This window comes from Esox lucius, chromosome 13 (genome assembly GCF_011004845.1).
Source record: "Esox lucius isolate fEsoLuc1 chromosome 13, fEsoLuc1.pri, whole genome shotgun sequence".
NCBI classification, from domain to species: domain Eukaryota; kingdom Metazoa; phylum Chordata; class Actinopteri; order Esociformes; family Esocidae; genus Esox; species Esox lucius.
In genome coordinates this window covers 35,451,998-35,473,840 of record NC_047581.1, presented here as the reverse complement: position 1 = coordinate 35,473,840, position 21,843 = coordinate 35,451,998, and the positions used below count along the sequence as shown (strand labels likewise).

General features: G+C 39.9%; 1 protein-coding gene across 4 annotated transcripts in view; it reads left to right on the top strand.

Moving 5' to 3' along the window:
* The window catches only part of edil3a (EGF-like repeats and discoidin I-like domains 3a), a 162,193-nt gene that overhangs the window by 18,070 nt on the left and 122,280 nt on the right, over window positions 1-21,843 (top strand). Inside the window, exons 2-3 of one of the 4 annotated variants that reach the window (XM_010877132.4) lie at window positions 16,402-16,437; window positions 19,649-19,678. The exons of 1 other annotated variant lie outside the window; for it this stretch is intronic. In XM_010877132.4, the coding sequence (XP_010875434.1) occupies window positions 16,402-16,437; window positions 19,649-19,678 (66 nt within the window). The remainder of the gene's footprint in view (window positions 1-16,401; window positions 16,438-19,648; window positions 19,679-21,843) is intronic. 2 more of the 4 variants (XM_010877134.5, XM_010877133.5) reach the window with 2 other exon arrangements.

Genomic DNA, 21,843 nt, shown 5'->3' with positions numbered 1-21,843 from the left:
CAGGCCTTGGAGGCAAAGACTGATCATGCGTGTTCACAGAAAGCCCTAATTAGATCACACGACTTCCCAATGTATTCATCGGCAAAAAACTGCACCTCCTCTCGATTTAGCTTGATGTCAGGAACAAAACACTTTGAGTTTGCTAGCATACAGTATGGTAAGACGTATGTCTTTCACTCTCGCACGCTCTCGCTCCCTCTCTCTCGCTCTCTTTCGCTCTCTTTCGCTCTCTTTCTCTCTCTCGGTGTGTGTGTGTGTGAGTGTGTGTGTGGTGAATGCAGCAGTACATAAGGGTAAATGGATAGAGACCTGTTGGTGTCAAGCCCCATGCACACTTCAAACCAAGCATAAAAAAGTTATTTGAAGAAAAAAAAAACTCTGTATCAAGGAACTTGCTGAGCTGGAGCCACAACAGAGATGGGGGGAATTTAAGTTGGCATACAGCACAATGGGACAACGCCAGGGATCTGTATGGCTGGTACAGCTGTGACCACGAACACACTGGCACTGCATGCATTAATGTGGAGGAAGTGCCATCTTCTTCTCAAGACATCTCTATGAAGGATATCCAAAGCAATATAGACTGTGAGGGAATGGCAACTGGTGTCTGGGTAAGGATGTTTTTGGTTTGAACTTTGGATACATTGGGGACAGTATGAAAAGCACATATTCATGTGCATGTGTTTTTATTTTATGATTTTTGTTTATTGTCATTGATCATGTCTTTTTGTTAATATTAAATGTGTCTTTGATGCTGAACGATACTGTCTTTGGATACAGAACCAAATCCTTTTTTTCTTCAGAACACGCTTTTGACAGCTGAATTGTGATTTATTTTGGCTTTAACAACTCTCTGCTTTTCTTCTGGATTTCCCAGTCAGTCAGTATTAATATTGCTTCACAGGATTTGGGGAATTAGTCATCTGAATGCGCTCTGTTTTTCGGGAGTGAATACTTATTCATCCACAATTCCTTGTGAATTTTCATCAGGCAAACAGGAATGCTAATGAGGCAACCATTTACATTTTACATATACACATTTAACGAACAAGGTCTCCGAGATGCCTCAATGTACTGTTAAATATTCATACATTTTCTGGATCTCTGACACAAGTGCAATATAAAAATTACCTCCCGACTTTAACGTCGCGCACTCATCACAATGCATTCAACGCAGATGGGAATTTCCTTTCATGACATGGTTTATGGATCGTATTAAATGCGCCGCGAGAATGAATCGGAAAGATCCGTTCTCTGGAAGTGATGGCTGCAAAGGCAGTGGAGATCTCCAGGTCTCTAATGACTGAAACGGCATTAGGCTGTCCGGGCTGGGCTCGGGTCTGAAGTAGGGCATCATTAGTGAGGCAGTAGAGAAGGGAGCAATCACACCACTCGATGTTTGATGTTGTAACCTCTGGGGCCTGAGATCAGGTGGATCAGTAACCAAGATGATTGGGTTGACAGGGTTGTCACATGACAAGCACTTTAGCAGGAAATAAATGCGGGTTGTCAGTGAGGCCGACGCCGACATGTGCTCGAACGGTTATCGGTACATATGATATAATCTGTGTTTTTGATAATGCATGTGTTTTGTACTCGTGGTATGGTATGCTGCCTGCACGATTACACGGTCGTTGGATTGTTTCGTGGTGCTGAGTGGGTAGTGGAGAATGTCAAAGCTATCATAAGGGTAAACCATAATGCCTTAATGTTGGCAACGGTAGCAGAACAAGTTAGGAATTCAAAGGAAACATTGGCTCAGCTACTTGGGGATTCTCAAGATGCATGTGTGCTTGTTTAGATACACTCAACTGGCATTGGAGATCCACAAGCGGCGTTTTGTTGTGAACTTCAACTGGGTAACGTTTTCTGCCAGCGGCTGTTTGGACTCCCTTGAGGCTCGTCTCCCTGTGTGAAGTGCCTTGATTAGTTTTTTGTTATTTTACACAATTTGGCTTTGAATTCAAGAGACAGACATGAATATCAGCAAATTGCTTCACGTATTGTTACATTACTGTATCGTCCATTCGTTTTGGCATGTGGTCAACATAAGTGCTATAAATATGTTAATAACATTAGGGCAAAGATTAAAGTAAAAATGTGTAATACCGTGAGGGATTTTACCACACATACAAATAGATTATATTTGTAGATGTCCATAATAATAATCAATTGTACATTAATTAGCTCTTGTGTACAAATCATCGTACATGTGTTTTTAAACTTTGTTTCATCACTATTGTGTTCTTTATCAAAGTGCATGAATTAACATTTGATCTGTTTTATAACTCAAGAAGTGAAAAAATATGTTACTGAAAAATACTCAAATAACATATTGATTGATGTCTGCGGATGGCCACAATGTTGTGGTTTGTAACCATCATATACCTAAGCCATTGGTTTAGCTTGTGAAAAGCATTGGTCCATGTTACAGGTTAGTGTGGGAGCTCCTAAACGATACATGCTCTAAGCAGAGTGTATCATGGCTGCCCCTCAACCATGATGAGGTGAGGTATTGATCATTTCCTGGGACGGAATCCCTTTATGTCCCTCTGCATGGCTTGGAACTGACCAAAGAAGGATAAGTAATGCACAGCAATTAAGGCTTTAGAGGTTAGAAATGTGACCAAATCATTCTTAACTAGAGCAAAATGCTTTACTCCTACAGGGAAATTAGCGAGCTGGCCAACTTTCATCTTTTTGAAAAAGATTTTTAGCTTCGCTGTTTGACCACACTCATTTTGGCCAACATGTGGTTCCTGGAACTTTCTTACCACAAACGGTTTGAAAGCAATTTTGAGTCAATCTTGGTATTGAGTAAGGAAAGTTAAAGAGGTCGCCTCATGTGGATGGAAGCACTTATCAGACAAAGTAATGTGTGTGGATAAGCTAAGTCAGACCAGGGGGCGGTGTACTGTTGGCTTCTTGCTGGGAGAAGAGACCCTCAGTTCCTTTGAATGGTTTTGAAGTAGACATAGCGATTTCTGTGGCTGCTGAATCCGTTTATTTGACATTGAATCCAAGCAAAAACACTGTCATCACGACCACGACTGTAGTGGTTTGGGTTGTGAACGCCAGAAGCTGACATCATATATTTAATAGTCGGAAAGCAAACAGTCAATTAATAATTATCTCAGTTTCAGGCCAACATCAAATAATCCAAAGCTCTCAAACTTGAGCATCATGTACATGATATTGTGCTATCTTGTCTTTGGTCATATACTGTATGTAATGTAAGTGGCATGCTAGTCATTCTTAGTGTTTATTTGAAATAATTTCTTTGCTGCATCTTGGATCTCATTGGCTCATCATTTAACCACACAGAGGGGCCAAGTTTAAAGCCATTCGCAGGATTCCCAGTAGTACCGAAGGCTTCTCTCATCTTCAAACCTCTATCCATCTCCTAGGGCAGCATCCTCCCAAAAGCAATTGAGCTATTTGAAGCTGAACTGCCGGTCTGCTTCATGTCGTTGCTACCTTTAACGGCTGTCACGGCGTGTATGATGATCTTTTTCCCCTCTTTTACTTCTCATCTGATTTCGTCTGCTCCATTTTATTTCTCGTTGTATTGTTTTGTTGCTGCCTTTCTTTGGTAACAGACTGTCACTGTGTTCTCTTGTTAAACCCCAGAATGTCTGTATTTTATGTTTTCCTGCAATGCTTCGTCTCTTTGTCTTTTTGTAGATTCTTTTTTATTTCTCTCCTTTCTCCTGCCTGTGGCCAAACAAACTCACTCCCTTTAGCCATTCCATCCAATTAACAGAATACAGTGTATTGTCTCCTATTTCTATACCAACAATATGTCCAATATAGAGGGAGGAAGTAGGCTTTTCTTTGATGAGAACAAATCACGTTCTAGTCAGTTGGCAAGTGTACAAAAAGCCTCATTGTACTTTGTTCCCCTTGTTTGGATTTATTTAGTAATTTTGGAACCAGTATGAAATGCAAAGGATAGGGGCTTTTGTGTTTCCTGAACATTTAATTATATTGGCATGTCTCCAGTCAATTGTGTCTCTTTGTGAAGCACAACAAGAGTTTTTTGGGGGTTGGTGGTCATTGTCTAAATGACGCTTTTTTTGGTAAGTGTTTACCGTGCCTTATTTTCTCTTTTTCTGATCCCAGGAACCTTTTGGAGAACATGCGTAAAATATATTTTTTAATCTACCATCAATCAATGCAACTGTCTGGCAGATACGCTCTGTCATTGTACCACTCTGGACCACGGATCAAACCTAACACCGTTTTACAACAGATGGTACTATTGTCTCCCACTCAAGGTCCATTCACCCTATACACACAGACCACACATTGGTCCATTTAAGAAATAGGATGCAAAACCGAGTGTTGCTTTTTAACCCCTTTCAGCAAAGAAAGACTGTGACAGAGACATTGTTCTCTTGTTTCCTGGGTTTTAGAAAGGGAACAATCAATCTATGCAGCAGTGGAACCATCAACCGCCTGTACCAATGTTCTGACTGATTAGGCCTCTTCATGTGAATGTTGCAATGGTTTCTCAGTTCCAAAATGTGCAGTCAGGTCGGTATTAGTGGTTTTGTGGGTAACTTTGCAGGTGGCGAGGTATGATCTCCGTTTGAATTGTTAACATGGTTTCCCATCTGGCTTGTGGCAGCTTGTCTCCTTGGCTTGTGCACCCCCCCCCATTCGCATCAACCCTGGCCTCCTCATATCAGTGAGACCCTTAATCCCAATTCACATGCATCAGTCATCTAGACACGTCAGTCCTACAGATATAATGTGTATGCCTTATCTCTCTCTCTCTCCCCATGTGTTTTTGATTTGTTTTACTTACACTCACAGCTTTAATAGTCATGAAAAACTTAAATACAAGAATTTGGCGCTTTGACCCGACCACATGTTCACCAGAATGCAACTACTCTAACTTTCAGAGGGGCAAAGAGCAGCCACTGGCTCATATTCGCATATTATTAACAGCTTTTACAATACGTTCTTGCAATCAAACCAATGTGGGCTACCTTCTCCTCTGTTTATGTGGAATATTCTTCACAGTGAATTCTAAAAACACAATAAATCCATTGTGGAAAGTATTTTTGTATTGAACAGCACAAAAGCTACTGTGTGTTATTTGGAGTCAGCTTGGTCCTTAACTCTCTGGGGAGAGTTGGTAGCATCAGACAGATTCTTAGCTCTGCCTGGAGTAAATTTGAGCTTTGAGACCTTTACATGTCGTCCACATAACAGTTGCGGTTGTAAGAGATTGTATTTGATGTACCAGAACAAGAACTCAACAATTATGTAAAAATACGATGGGGGTGAAAAAGCTTTGCTTGTCCCTCTGTGACAAAGGATTTCCACAAGCCCTTGGTTTGCATGCATGCATACTTGAACATGCGTCATGCATTGACATTTGTCATTTTTCCTAGGTCAAAAATGCTTTATGTTTCTTATTGCATTAATAAAAGACAAATGCGTAAAAATCTGGCTGTATCTTTAACCTCAATGCATTGTATATCCAGCCAAATGTATAATCTCACTCTGGATGTGGATACAAACAGAATTCTTGTATTGCCATGTGTAGATGGGATGTTCCTCATTAGAATCACCTAAGGGTTTCTGTATGTAATCTCTCAAACAGGATGTTTAGGTGGAAAGACAGTAGACTGTTGAGCACCTTCATGCACCACTCATGACACTTCAAAGCAGATGTGGGAAACATATAGTTTAAAAGTGGAAGGTATATGTTTTTTTTTTGGGCAAATCAACTTTTGGCCTGACATAAAACGATAAACGTATTCTTCCAGTTTGTGTGAAAAATTATATTTCTTTTTTGGGGTGCCTTTTTACAGGCAGACATATTTTACTATTTACTCAGCTAGAGGAAAAATAATGATTCTACCTTAAAGGGCTTTGAAATGTTTCCACCATTCTAATGTACATTTCCCAAGAATTTCTATTAAATCTTAGGAAAAATATGTTTATAAAAAACAACACCAAAAGGATTGTGAACAATTTATATTGTGTTTTACTTACTACGCTTGACTTTGGTTGCAAGCTTTTTAAAAGACATGTAATGCATCAATAATACGAGCCAGATGAGTTTTAACAGATACTCAGAGCTCATTTTTGGGAGTGCAGTATTTTATTTTACCAAAGCCACATGTCAACACAGCTATTGGCTTTACCCATCACTTGTGCTGACATGACTGGAAAATAGCGAAGGATGAATACACGACTTAAGAAAGAAGAAAGTGTCAATCTTTTGAGTAATAAGATAAGGTCTTGACTTTCTGAAATCGAGACATTGCAAGGGAATGATTGTATATCCTGTCATGACTAAACCAATGGTTATCTTAACCCATCAGTCTGTTTAAGATTAACACATTTCGTAACTCTCCACAGGGATAGCCAAAGGCTATAATGAGACTCCTAATGCAAAAGTATATGCTAGGGTGTACCTCGTGTTTCTAGCGGATGTATTTTGTCATTTTATAAGACAAGCGCTCAGAGACCTGCTGAGAAATGATATAAGCCAGTCAGATAACCCAGTGATCACATCTCTGAACGTGATTGGTCGTGTCTTATTGGTACTACTCTTTTAGTCCTGCAAGGTTTCCATCAGTTGACACTGAGTCAGCGCTCACTCCACCCACTCTCATAAACTTGTATGTTATGGAACAAAACGTTGGAGGAGTGATGATATCCAGCAGGTATGTGAGACGAACCTTCGCCTCTGAAAAACAAAGACAGCGAACTAACTGCTCCTTATTTCCCATTTTGCCACCTAAACACTTATTAAGCCAATTATTGATTGAAACAATGTCTCCAAAAAGGCAGTGTTTTCATTAAAATAATACTAATTTATAAAACTTGCCAAAACAGTATATTGTGTTAGTCCTAGGGACTCTCATGTATACCCCCATAGTACAGAAACTGGCTCATCTAATTAATAGTGTTTGGAAGAGGACTGACTGGGATTTACCTTTGATTTACAAACCCATCATAGCTAGAGAATTTGACCACAGTCAAAAGATATTTGTATCAATCAAAAAAGAGAGTTTCTCTCATGTTTATTTTTTATTTTTTTGATTAGCAGCATACAAAATGTAATACATGTAAATTAAGTAATATTATTTGATGCACATTCACTGCATGCTATCAAAACAACAGATCCAAAGAGAGCCATGCGGATTAATTATATTGTTTTCTGTTATGAGTAAAAAAAAAACAGGACAATGAAAAAGAAAACAACTTTACTGTAGACACATTGATCATGTCCGTTGGTCTTCTGCAATTCTTCAATGCTAAACCAGTACATTAATCAATTCTCCATACCGATGTTCTAGTGTCCCAGATTCATCGCTAGGCCAATAAAACCGTATTTCACCAAACATACATTGATCACGTCAGTTGTTCTTTGGCAAAACCGGAATGCTTAAGCAATAAATGAACACAATCTCAGAGTCAGTGTTCTAGTGTTCGATATTCATCACTTGGCCACTTGACAGACACAAACAGCATTTGTCAACCTCTGAGAGTGGCGTCTGGGCTGCCAGCAGTAGCGTTGACAGCGCGGTCACTCCCTGATGCCACGCTGCAAAATGGAGATAAGATCCATTACCCAGATTGGTTATGACCTTGATGTCGGGCTGTGGGCCGCGGGGGCACGCAGCAGGACTCGTACACGTTACCTCTCCACGTCATTACACCGGGCCCGTCAGCACCGCGCACCACTGTTCAGACGTAACTGTGAGCCCTCAAGTGCCCGATCGACTCCATCGTTCATTTTATCATTCATTAGTTATTCAGCGAGGTCACTGCCTGCTGTTCTTCGTAAAATACCGCTACATCGGTATCTCAATGTACCATCAGTTAATGTAAACAGATGTTACCGTTTCACTGGTTATGCTGAATATCGAGAGGCAGGCTGGAGAGGGTTTTATTACCATTCTGCTGGTTTCAGTGTACAAGGCAGTGAAAGTACTGCATGTGAGCCAGATCTGATTGATGTGAGATTTCCTTCTATCTCCTACGTCTGGGCTGAAGCAGAGCTCTGAGTCAGTGTATCAGTAGCACTGGGAAACTACAGTCCTGTGGTTATTTTATGAGGCTATCCAAAAGCTGTTATTGTTCTGATCCCCTGCTAGCTGCACGCTGTGTTGCCTGGAATTTATTACTTTTGGCTTCTAGTGAGGGTGTGGCCAGGAACACCCATGCATACATATCAGTTTGCTGACGTTGGTAACGTGACAACACGTGACACATGTCGCTGACATGTACTAGCTGACTAGCGGGCCTGTATGTATCTAAGCTAGCTACATTAAGTATTTCCCTCTTAGACTCCCATCTGCATTGTGTGGGGTAACATGTTAAAGGTTGAATGAATGTTGAAAAATAATGCTTTGAGAACATGACTATTAGGTAAACAAGTTAAGTAGACGTTAATAAGGTAAGCTAGATTGGAAAATGACTTTAAGGTTGTGAGTTATTAGCAGAGGTGTGTAGAGTTAATGTTAATTAACCAGTACACCAGTTCATCGGTCACTGGTTAGTTATGAATGACATTTACCCCAGTCATTTAGGTCTAACTTAAACATTTCCCTCATCTGGTAAACACTGCCAAGTACTTTTACTTTGTACTTTTTACGTATCTGACTATTAGAACTGGTAATGGTTGAAGCAGAAGTCGCAGTAACAGAAATTGTCGATGCACACATTACCAAATCACTAATTTTGTGCGTGGCTAACATTTTAATATTGACCTGTAGGTTTTTGTAAATATGTAAATGGCAATGATGTTTCATGAGTTTTTTCTGCCGTGAACTCCTTGTTGTTCTTGTCTAGGAGCACTATGTACTCATGATACTAGTCCATGTTTTACTTGGCACTCACCTTTTAACATCACACCACTCCCTACCAGTTCCACCCAGTGTGTACATTTGCCTCAGAAACTGAATGCAACAGTTGGCATAAATATAAATATTTATGCCAATATAAATATGCAATAGAAATGTAGGCCTAGGCCTATTTCTTTATTAACAATCAGGCAGTTCTCCATTCCACTGAAAACCAATTAACTAAGTTGCTTGCTAACTAAAGTATGTGAAACAACTGTTGATGTGTAGCTCCGTAAACATAACCAACCCACAATAGGGACAAATGCATATAGAATACAATAAATTGCACAATATAGCCGTGAATGTGCCGTTAAAGGAAGTCATGATCTGGAGCAATACACAGCCAGATGCCTCGGATCATGCCTCCTTTAATCACTTTCTCATGGGCTGTTAAATGTTTTTATAGGATAAATTGGCTGGTATGGCGTGTGCAGCTAAAGCAAGTGTACTGCAGGAATTCAGCACATACAAATATTATGTTTAGCAAGAGGAGAACAGTGTATGAATGGTTGTAAGGATGTTTGCTAAGAACTGTACTTTAATAGGATTTTTTGTCTGAAAACATTAGTTTGCTATAATACAGACCATCTGTTGTTGCAATGATGGTTGAAGTTTGAATCGGTGTTGTCATTAATACTTTTATGCTGTGTGTGTGTCTATATAAGTGTTACTGTATTTTAAAGTTTTGTGCTGCAAAACCAGCTTTGCATGAGGTTTTAAAAATAGGATATATTTGACTCAACAGTGCATGATGTAGAGTCAATAATTTTTGGCTGAATCATTTTATACTGTTAAATGAATGATTTACGTAATTCACCAATATACTGTTTTGCTTGGTAGTCAAATTAATTAGGTTAATTAATAGATCATGTTGCATTATAGACTGTCATCTTGTGCACCACTGTTCATTTGCCTCTGTGGGTAGTAAAAAATAAATAAAAATCATTTTTATGTATATATATTACTAGGAATGTCAACACAATTAACCTAGTGAGGGCAGTGATGCTTATAAATCCAAGATACTTTTCTATGACTACAGCTATGCAATAACCTCTACCTTTAGATCACCTTAGAGCATGTGGATCATTTTATTTACCCAGCTACTGAACTAGATGACTTTTATGCACATTTCTAGTATTGTAAATGAACTACATTTGCACTGATTAATGGGCACCATGTTCAGACAAGCAGACTCCTATTATGTGGACAGAGGCATGTGTTAGCAAACTAGCTGTAGAAGTTGGATCTGTTGTTCCCTCATTAGATTGTTTGCTCACCTCGCTCTGTTGGATGCTCTTGTGTTGTTCGTGTAGACAAGTGAGGAAGAATGTGCCTGGATGTTACCTGTCATAGTTATTAGATCTGTCCCAACACATGAGATCCATCCTATGGTATCAACATATGTGCAGTAAAATATTAGGAATCATTTTGTGGCTTTAGAGAATGGTTTTGTAATGATCGTAAAGTTGGACTTTTGTGACAATTATTTGACAGTATTTGAGCTTGTCTGTCTTGAACACCTTTCTGTATAGAAAAGTAGTCTTCCATTTTCTCAAAAGGTCTTATTCGACACAGTTGCTTGTGTCAGTTCTTATTCAAATTGCTGTTGTTCTGCAACTCAATGACATCACTATTTAAGCCAGCAAAATCAAATGTGGCTTATTGGTGTAACTGCTACTCTGCCACAATGAAATAGGCTGGCTGACAATATAAAAAGATGGCTACTATTGGCAAGTACAGGTTAAACGCAGCCATCAGGCATTGCTTTCATATGTGATGTTGTACATAACTGGCGAAGGTTTGGAATGGACAGTATACACTTATCCATCGCTTTGTTTGTGTAATGTCCATGACAGCTACAGTGAGCAGAACAAGTATTTTTATACACTGCCGATTTTGCAGGTTTTCTTACTTACAAAGCGTGTCTGTATTTATTATCATAGGTAAACTTCAACTGTGAGAGACGGAATCTAAAACAAAAATCCAGAAAATCACATTGTATGATTTTTTTAATAATTAATTTGCATTTTATTGCAAATGTCATGAATATTTGATCACCTACCAACCAGTAGGAATTCCGGCTCTCACAGACCGCTTAGTTTTTCTTTAAGAAACCCTCCTGTTCTCCACACATTACCTGTATTAACTGCACCTGTTTGAACTTGTTACCTGTATATTACCTGTCCACACACTCAAACTCCAACCTCTCCACAATGGCCAAGACCAGAGAGCTGTGTGAGGACATCTGGGATAAAATAGAAAACCGTGAAGCATGGAGATGGAAACATCATTCTTTGGGGATGCTTTTCTGCAAAGGGGACAGGACGACTGCACCGTATTGAGAGGAGGATGGATGGGGCCATTTATCGCGAGATCTTGGCCAACAACCTCCTTCCCTCAGTAAGAGCATTGAAGATGGGTCGTGGCTGGGTCTTCCAGCATGACAACGACTCGAAACACACAGCCAGGGCAACTAAGGAATGGCTCCGTAAGAAGCATCTCAAGGTCCTGGAGTGGCCTAGCCAGTCTCCAGACCTGAACCCAATAGAAAATCTTTGGAGAGAGCTGAAAGTCAATCAATCTATCAAATGTATTTATAAAGCCCTTTTTACAACAGCAGTTGTCACAAAGTGCTTTTACAGAGACACCCGGCCTTAAACCCCAAGGAGCAAACAACAGTAGTGTTGAATTTCAGTCCGTATTGCTCAGCAACAGCCCTGAAGGATCTGGAGAAGGTCTGTATGGAGGAGTGGGCCAAAATCCCTGCTGCAGTGTGTGCAAACCTGATCAAGAACTACAGGAAACGTATGATCTCTGTAATTGCAAACAAAGGTTTCTGTACCAAATATTAAGTTCTGCTTTTCTGATGTATCAAATACTTATGTCATGCAATAAAATGCAAATGAATTACTTAAAAATCATACAATGTGATTTTCTGGATTTTCAGCATTTTTTGATTCCATCACTCACAGTTGAAGTGTACCTATGATAAAAATGACAGACCTCTACATGCTTTGTAAGTGGGAAAACCTGCAAAATCGGCAGAAATACTTGTTCTCCCCACTGTATAAGTTATTGATACAAATGTTCCTGTACATTCTTTTTCATTAACAGTGTCAGTTTATAGTAGAAGAACCACAGAATGCAATGCATACTACACATAATCAACAGATCAACTGTCTAGACTCTCATACTTCGTTTGTCCTTGTTTTTATTGTAAATGAACACACACCAACAATGGAACTGTACTTAGCAGACACTGCCACTCAAAGTTGTCACAAAAAATGCCCTAGACTTCACTTGTTTTTAAACAACCAATCCCTCCAATTTATTTAAAACATCACAACTGTCCAGTGTTCAGAGGGTGATTCTGATAGGACAATGTTGGCAGGTTGTGTGAAATCTCGTTTTCTTTCAATGAAATTCAGCAAATTGTACGAAAAGTGATGTTGTAATGTGTCCTATAATGGTTTCATCTTTTGAGTACTTTTCTAAAGTTGCCATCATTGCTTTGAGCTTTTCCTTCTGTTGTGGCGCTTGGGAAATGACAACGGAATCTTTTGCAAGTAATATTTGGCAGAGTAATTACACTCCAAAATGTCTTGCTGAAAGCCATTCTTAACAAACAATGTAAGAAAATACATGTTTTTATCAACAATATACAGAAATGTTTGGAAGCAAAGGGAAGACAACTTGAGACCAATAGTTCATCTGAGCATTTTTTAGTTTTCCAAGTTTACCGTATATGGCTGGAGTAATGAATCTTTGTTATACTTCATTTCAAAACTGAATCGAGCTGATCAAAGTCAACAGTGTTTTTTTTGTTTTTTTTGGCAAGCCACAATAAAATAACATTACAGAGAAAAATGTATCCTTAGTCAGCTAGCTCCAAGAACAGCGTGCTGTGTAAATGATAATATTTAGCTTCACACGTACACACATATGTGCACGCGATGGACCGCTGCCCATGTTTCTGTGTTTGTCGTCCCGGACAGGAACCTAATGTTTGTGGGCTGGACTCAGCCTGAGATAACATTGGAACACACACTTGATGTAGGAGGGGAAATCATGGGAACTGTCTCTGTCCTCTATGTGTTTGACATCCCATTTCCTCTGGGTGTGTCTGTGTTTCTGTTTGTGTGTGTGTGTGTGTGTGTATTGATTAGGGTTGCACGATTTTGGAAATAACTGATATTGCGATTTTTTTTTTCTGCAATATGTATTGCAATATGAAAAAACAGAGGATGTCTTCAGAAAGAGCTTTGGCTATCAACCTGACATTCTGTATCCTTTATTCTTCCCCAGCCCCATCCTCTAAAATTAAAATGTATGAAACCTATGAACATTTTTATATTGCAGAACAGGTTGCTAGGTATTAATATGTAATAGTATAGCAATAGCAACAGTAGTCAAATAGAATGCACAATTGGGCATAACTTACCAACTTACCAAGAGGCAGTCTGTGGCCAAAGCACTGCAATCTGGTCCACTTGTTCAGGTGCAGCCTGCACCATGTTCACAGCATTGTCTGTTGTTATACAGACTAGATGACTCTCATCTAGGCCCCAATCAGCTAAAGCTTCTCGTCCCTGTTGTGATGTTCTCACTTGTATGATCCTCTGAGAAAAATGCAGTTTGCAAACAGCGACTTTTCAGGTGGAAGTCCTCATTAATAAAGTGTACGGTCAGACTTATGTAGGACTCCGTTGTCCGACTGCACCACAAGTCTGTTGTAGCTGTATAATATTCCACTTGTGACAGCTTTGTTTCAACTTGTGCCTTGCATTTCTCGTACAGCTCTGGGATGGCAACTTGAGAAAAATAGTTGCGTGATGGCATTACATACCGTTTCTCAAGCGACCGGATAATGTTTTTAAAACCCTCTTTGGTAACCGTGTTAATTGGTACCATGTCTTTGGTGACGTGAAATGTTATTGAATCTGTGATTTTTCTCTGCCGTTTGGGACCTTTCTTGTATGGTGTTTTTGCTTTGGACAGCAATAATAAGAATTAACTGTGTATCCAATAACCCATACATCGGAGTAAATTACGTTATATCAGACATATAATGCTGGTTTTCCATTTGAAAAATATATATTGTGGTCTCAGTTGGTCAAATGTTCTGCACCACTGTCCGTGGAACACACGTGTGTTTGAATCCAGCCCCTTGCTGTTTTAGAAAACTCTATCCTTCCTCGATATCCTATCAAATAAAGCATAACGATGCGCTAATGGATACATCAAAATACATACAACATTGCCTGGATCATATGTAATTCCCTTGTCTTTTTCATGCTCTTTTTACCTAAACAAATAATCCACAACCCACACAGATCTTTTTTTTTCTGCCCACCTCCTCTCTTCTTCTTCACCCTTCAGTGATCCTTGTCCCACCCAGTCCAACCACACCCTATTGGAGAAAAACAGATGACAACCTCTTTAGCAAACCATTGTTTCCTGGTACAATGTCAGAAGTTAACCAAATCACTCTCAAATAAAACTCTAAACTTTCCACAAATCTTTCCCAGGATTTTAGCATGTAATTGTTTCCTTAAGCAACATATCCTTCTATTTTAACTCGGTGTTTGAGATGGGTCTTGAACTTCATTATGTGTGTCAATGCTGCCACAGGAATCCATTATTTTCAAGCACACAGGGATGGTTCCTATTGCCTCGCTACGGTCCCACAGGTCCCCCAACAGTGCTGACCTCAGGTCCAAATGTACGATCCACTGACTCAGAGCTCTGCTTCAGCCCAGACGTAGGAGACTGTCCTCCCTAATTGTTCCCAGATTGTTGCTGTAAATATGAACGTGTTCTTACAGTACTTACCTAGTAACATGACAGTAAAAAACAAAACAAAAAAACAACATAAAACATGTGATTTGAAAGCAATTGCCAGACTTGACAGAAATGATCCACCAACAGACAGTACCAATGTTGGTCTTTAGAGGATTTTCTAAATCTCTTCAAGTGGCTGAAGAGGATGGGATGCAAAGGGAACCTATATTAAGAGAACTGTGGAGTTTGTCTGGTCTCTTGGTCTTGGGATCAGTAGAGTCATCTGGTGCCTGGGAAAAATTCACAAGGCGCTTCTTCTGCCAGACATCTGGGATTGCAGGAGACTTCCTTTTTTTCCACTGTCATCACCCTTGGTTACTCATCAGCTAGGGTTTTCTTCATGTGTTTGATGACATTATTTCTACACACGTGTTTGATGACATTATTATGTGCATGTGATTTTATGCATGTGCGTTTCTTGGGAAATATCCTGGATAGTACAGATAAGCTGTCATAATACTGTAGTCACCACTATGCTGAGATGGTTTTCTGTGTCACGTGTGGTTATACGGCCTGACAAGAAGACAGAAAGGACACTCTGTTTATTGAATTAGGGACTTAATGTGCACAGAAGGACACTACCCCTGGACATGGTTCTGTCTGAAAAGACTAGGGTCCCTTCAGAGAGTATTGGCAGAGACAATGTTGATGTTTGAGAAAAAGATCTTGAATCACTTCCATGCTTGTGTCATTCTATTTCTTTCTCTCTGGAAAAAGAGGACTTGGATAAAATCTTCAACTAACTTGAATAAAACACTGCGTTACCATTCTCTGCTGTCATTATACGGATTTCCATTAAGTTTTTTCAGGAGAAAATGGCTGAAACTTTCAAATGTCTCTAATTCCATGCACGTTGGACAGCAATTGCACAGTTCCAAAATGTGTCAGGCAACCATTGGTTCATAACTAAAGTGGCCAGTGACAGTTACTGAGAATGGACTTCTAAGGAACCTCCCTTTTACAGAAAGGGAAACAGATTTTAAATAGAAATTGGGAGAGAATTGGGAGAGAAACCTCTTGAGGTGCATACTGTATTTTAGAGTGTAGGTTCTGAAACTGTCTCTACAAACCCATATTATTTGAGTGTAACGGTCCCAGCCTGATGGGACCGTTACGCTTCGTGTTTTCTGTTTGTCCTTGACTTGTCTTGTCCTTGTATGGTCCTTCCTGTTCTTGTTTCAGTTTAACAGTCTATTCCTTTCACCTGCATTTAGCCCCCACCTGTTTCTGTTCTCCTCGTGAGCCTGTGTATTTAGTTCAGCCATGTTCTCCCAGTCCTTGTCGGTCATTGTTCCATGTCTAAGTTTGTCAATGTACGTGGTGAGTGGGTCGTTTTGGTTTACACTTTTTCCCCCCCTTCATTTAACATTTTTAAGTGCTCAGTGTTATTTTCAATTAAAAACCCGCAACATTGACTGCCACTCTGCTTGCGCCTGGTTCCTTCAATCTCCACCACTACACCAACTGTGACATTGAGCTAGATACTAATTACTTGCCCATGCAGACGATAATATGGTATCTGTTGGGTTTGCTTGTGACTTTCTCACATTTCAGTAATTTCAGTCGGGAATTCCCAGGTTTTTTCCCTGAAATTCTCTTCTAACAAAATCATAATTTTTTTCAACTGCTTTGAGCAAAGAATTAATACATTTTTGAGGAACATGCAAGTGTTGTTTTTTTTTCACAGAAGGACACACGCATGCTTCTGCAGAGTTACCTGAAGGTACGTGAGTACCAGCTGAAAAGATGACATGATGCATTGGCTGTTATTGGTGTCAAAACATGGAACTAACAGCGTGTTCTACCTTAGATCAAGTGTTTTTAGGCACTGGGCACATGTCTGATATTGGGAGTGGAAACATTGAAGCCATGAGAGTTCTTTGCAACCTAAGGCTTACAATATACAGAGAACCCAGAGGCTGTGCCCGCTATCAGTTACAATTCTGATAACTAGCCAATTGGCTGTTCTGTCTATTTGAGGATAAGGTAGGTCTGAAAGCCTGAAAACAAACTCCAAAATACATCACTTTCTGATGCAAGATACTACTACAAAATAAATGCATTGTAATTACTCAGGGCTGGGTGTGCTCTTGCTATGCATGACTGAGTTTTTGGAGCGTATGTAGGGGGGGGGGGGGGGGTGTATTGCCTATGGATATTTTCAATACCGAAAGGGAAACAGACAATACATTAGCATTTTACATTTAAGTCCTTTAGCGGACACTTATCTAGTAGTGATACTACTTTCATGAACTGGCCCTCCCCCCATGGGAATCAAAACCGCAACCCTGAGGTTTCAAGCCCATTGCTCTACCAAGCTATACAATCTTTCATTTGGCACCCTTGTTTAACAGACTAAAGGCCTGGGATAGAATCATTGCAAGGTCCTGATATTTACAGACTTGCCAGTGTCCCTGGTGTTTTCCATGTCATGTTGTGCTAGGCCACTTCGTGAACTAACAGGGAGTACTGGAGGGGACTAACCATGCCTTGTGTTCAGGATGACCGTGATGGATGTGTTGTTGTCCCCAACCCAGATGCAGAAGGAGGTTCGGTCCTTAGGTTTTGTGCTTAGTGATGAGCTTGGAGCATATATTATGGTATTGAACTCTGATCTGTGGTGAACAGGGCTCTTACTTATGAATGTTCCTCATGTCCAGGTGGGAGATAGCAGTGTGGAGCGCAAATAAGAATTCTTTGTCTCTGGATCTTTTTTTGGGGGTGCGCAAATTGAACCGGGATAATGGTTCCAATTTGTGCCATGACCAGCCTTTTAAAGCATTTCCGGGCTGCCAGATGTGAGGGCTAATGGTAATTTAGGTAGGTTTCCTTTGCGTCCTTGGGCACAGGGACTATGACAGTTTGCTTGAAGCTGGTTGTTGTTACAATCTGGGTCAGGGGGAGGTTGGAGATGTCCCTGAAGAGACCTGCCAGCGGGTCTGCCCTGGTATAATGTCGGGCCCCACGGACCATGCCAATGTTTACCTGTTTAGAAAGGCTTTCCGCTACGGTTTTGAGAAATCCCTACGGTTCCACAGGTGGTCTCATGCACGGTTTAGAGTTACATGCCTGGCAACAAGCATAGAAGACATTCGGGTTGACTGATAGGCTTGTACAGTAGGCTCTGCAGGGTGATACCTTGTGGTCTGGGATGTTCTGACGACGCCTAATGTGCCATGACCATGGGGATACAGGGTAGCCTACAGTACTGGTCAAAACCCTGTCATTGGGTCCCTGGGAAAGACCACTCACCCTAATTGCTAGCAGGTCATTGTTGTTAATAAGAATGTGTTCTTAGCATACTTACCAGGTAACATAATGGTAAAACATGAATAAATAGCTGCAGCTGTAGGATTTGTTCTTAGTCGTGTATTTGTTCTTTGTTGACATTTTTGCCGGTTCTATAGAGTGCTTCCTGTAAGCGGCCATTTTGGTGTTGTGCTCCTGGAGAGCATCAGCTCTGACATTTAGCTCGCTGTAGATGTTGTTGCTTTTTAATATAAGGCTCCAGGCTTGGATGTGTGGGGTCACACCGGGGATGACTTCACTGTTGCCTTTATGAAACCGGTTGGTGGGGTGAACTCAGCGTTATCAGAACCAGTCCTGTAATCCAACCTGTCTTCGGTGTCGGAGCACGCATGGAGAGAAGGACTGGCTTCTCTGTCTCCAACTGCCTTCGCCCCGGGCAACGAACCGCCCTTTGAAACCTCTTGGTCATGAATGGCAATGACACACCTTGGTATTAAACCCAGGGTGTAGTGGGGCGCATTAACGCTTCAGTGTAGTACTTCTAACCGCTGGCGCCTTCTGGGAGGGCCCCACTAGGTTACAGTTACAGAGGACAAACGATTCTCACACATACATCTGGTCATCGTAGTGTTTTCCAATTGTTGGATGAGTTCAGGCAGAACTAACTTATACTTGTGCTTTTTTCAATGCCGAATTGATTGTCGTTGCCGAAAGAGAAGTCATTATGTATATCCTTTCATGGTTGGAAAGTAATGTCTAATCATATAGGTTTTCAAAATAAAGCTGTTTGCTGGTAACATCCCTAAACAAACAAATACGTTTTATACTTGAAACCAATTACAGTGCGAAAAGCCCTCATCCCCTAAGAAATACGAACACTCTGCTGTAGGTGGATTACAACCTTATGTTTAAATTTATAAAAGAACAGAAATCCATTCAGTACACAGAGTAATATTTATAAAATCCATTCAAAGTGGCTGATCATTTGGAAAGAGAATAAAGTGGACGTGTTTTGTCTTTAATATATAATATGAGAAAAAAAAAAGAACACGTCACAATGTGTAGGAGAACAACAGCATTGTGTCCTCAGTGACTGTTGTGCTTGTGGCAGGTCCACTCTAGCATGTGATAGGGCAGAGAAACAGAGCTGTAATAATGATGGGAGACAGTCTAGGTCTCGGGTCTGTCACTCACCCGTGGTATAGGAGTGGGATTAGGGGAGACATTCGTCCTTGTACGCCTTGCGGAGTAATCCTACTGTACACTGGTCCAGAATGATGAGTCCACATTAGTCAAAGGCCAGTGACCAGTGTTTAAAAGCCACAGGGGGCATGAGGGGGACAGGGTTTGTTGAAGCTCTAGCAATATACGATAGCACTGTGTACTGGATGGGTCCCTTTGACTTGCGTGGTATGAACTGAAGCGGTTTTGGTCGTAGCATTGGCTTACTGGGATGTTGTGACTCCCCAAGGGAATATTGAGAGTTTATGAGTTATGGATCCATGCATCAGTCAATTGATTAGATCATTATTTTAGTTCATTATACAGTCAAACCCCTTCGAGGTCCATAATGGAGTTACACTATTAAAGCCTTTGCAGTAAGTTACCCTCTAGTGGTGTTATGTTAAAGCCTCACAATAAAATAACTGCTCATTTTCTCTGCTCTTTCTTTTCTCCTTCCACAGCAGCAGATGGTGAGGAACCGACTTCAGCAGGTGGGATATTTCTGCACTTGTGTGTGTGTGTGTGTGTGTGTGTGTCAGTCTTTCTGTGCTGTATGTGTCTGTACTATTCATTATCAGTTCCTTCATATGACCTTTCAGTTGTCCATTCAGTTCTCTTCCACATTTTTTTTTTCTTTTTCTTGCTCACAAACACAAACTCTTAGAGCGAGTGTTAAAAAAAATATGTTTTTAACCAATGGAGTAGTCCGTCCAAGACCACACATTCTTATCATATACATGTTATACATTAAAAACCCTGTTGTTCTGTCCCTGAGCAAGACAGTAAAACTGAATTGCTTCCATGTTGTTGCTGTAAATGAGTGTGTGCTTAGCATAATTACCAGGTAAAATAACAGCTTAAGAAAGTCAGCATGAGGAAAAAGTGTAGAAAGTTGCACACCAAATAACGTTTCTTAACATTACAGAAGTGCTCATTTAGGTACAAAAGCTTAAAAGTTAAAAAAGACCTTCAAAAGCCAGTGAAGATGACATAAATCTTGTCACCTCTTTGTGAGGCATTGCTTGCTAACAATACATTGTAGGACCATCGCATGGTAATTAAATTAATGTTATTCAAATTAATTTACTGAAATGCCCCAAGGTGTATGCTTACTGGTGTATGCTTACTGGTGTATGCTTACTGGTGTATGCTTACTGGTGTATGCTTACTGGTGTATGCTTACTGTAACTCAAATCTATGAGAGAGACCGGTGGAACAGACCAGCCAGTTAGCTAGGTAGCTAAATTAATTTACTTAAAGCCATAGCTGGCTGTGATGCATTATAGAGACAGTATTCCACGCCATTAGTTTGAACTAAAATGTGATCAGATCTTCATCTAAGTAGTTATAATACATAATATGAAAGTTATTAAACAAACAACACAAAAACAAGTGTTTTGTTGTTTATTTTTTGAACAAATGTTACCAGTATTCTTTTTATTTAAACTTTTTTGTAGGACTGTTTCATAGACACAGATGAAGTCCTAGAATAGAGTATGAATCAGCCCCTTAAGTCATTTTGCTAAAACCAGAGAATTAGGGGAAGTCAAAAACCTGTCTCTAGCTAAAAGATTCACAATAAGAAATGTCTTGTGGATTTAAATGTAACTTTCTTAATTATTATTATTCGTGATTGGTTCATGTATTTCATAATCATTGCAGAAGTTGAACATATCCAGTACGATAAACAAATGGTATCTGTTGGCGCACATTTGTTCCTTTGGTTGGTCGTCAGTTAACGTGTGGCATCGTTGTAGATACGCGTTTTGTACAAACAATTGCCAAGGAATAACTTGTTGTCCAAGAGTTGGATATGACAATCTGTTTATTTTAAGTAAACATCAACACAATCAAACAAAACGAATAGTTCCTCTTGATCCTACCATGTTATCATACACGTAACCACGGTCCAGAAACACTGTGACCTTGCTGTGCGCAACACAGCTGACCCAATTAGGCCACATTTAAATATACCTTTCCCACTCCCAGCGCCACACGCTGGTTGTCAATGAAATGGCTCCAACAGTATCCATCTCCTCACTGAATGAGTATCCATAATCATCTCTAACATCCATGTGAATTTTGAAGTTGTCTACAATTGTCTTCTGTTCCTACAGTAAAAGTGACTTGTGACGAAATGGCACAAAACATTATTCATTGCCCAGTCAAGACTGAGTAGTTACAGCCTTGATGCAAGTAATATGGTATGACTATTTAACTTACACCACATAAGTCAAACATAAGTGACTAATAAGTTGACTTATGTAGTGTATTGAACTGATTAGACTAGAGGTTCATATTTTATCACTTTTAACAACAGAAATTTAAAGTAAAATTGTATAGTATAGTACAATGGCTTTGTGTTATTTTCTTTAAAAAAAAAGTGAAATATATGCAACAATTCAGAAAATGCTGAACAATTTACATGCTGTCTCTCAGCACTGTAGATTTCCAGAGTTTGGGTACTTAAACCATATTAATCCAGAACACTCCGAAACAACAAACCAAGACATTTTATCTAGTAAATAGGAATGTTAGAAAGAGACTAATTAAAGGCTATAAAAATTAAGTGATCTGTAATATGGTTAAATATTTAGGTGATTATACCATTAGATAACACTTTCGAGAATCCTCCTTAACAAATAAGCTTCAACAA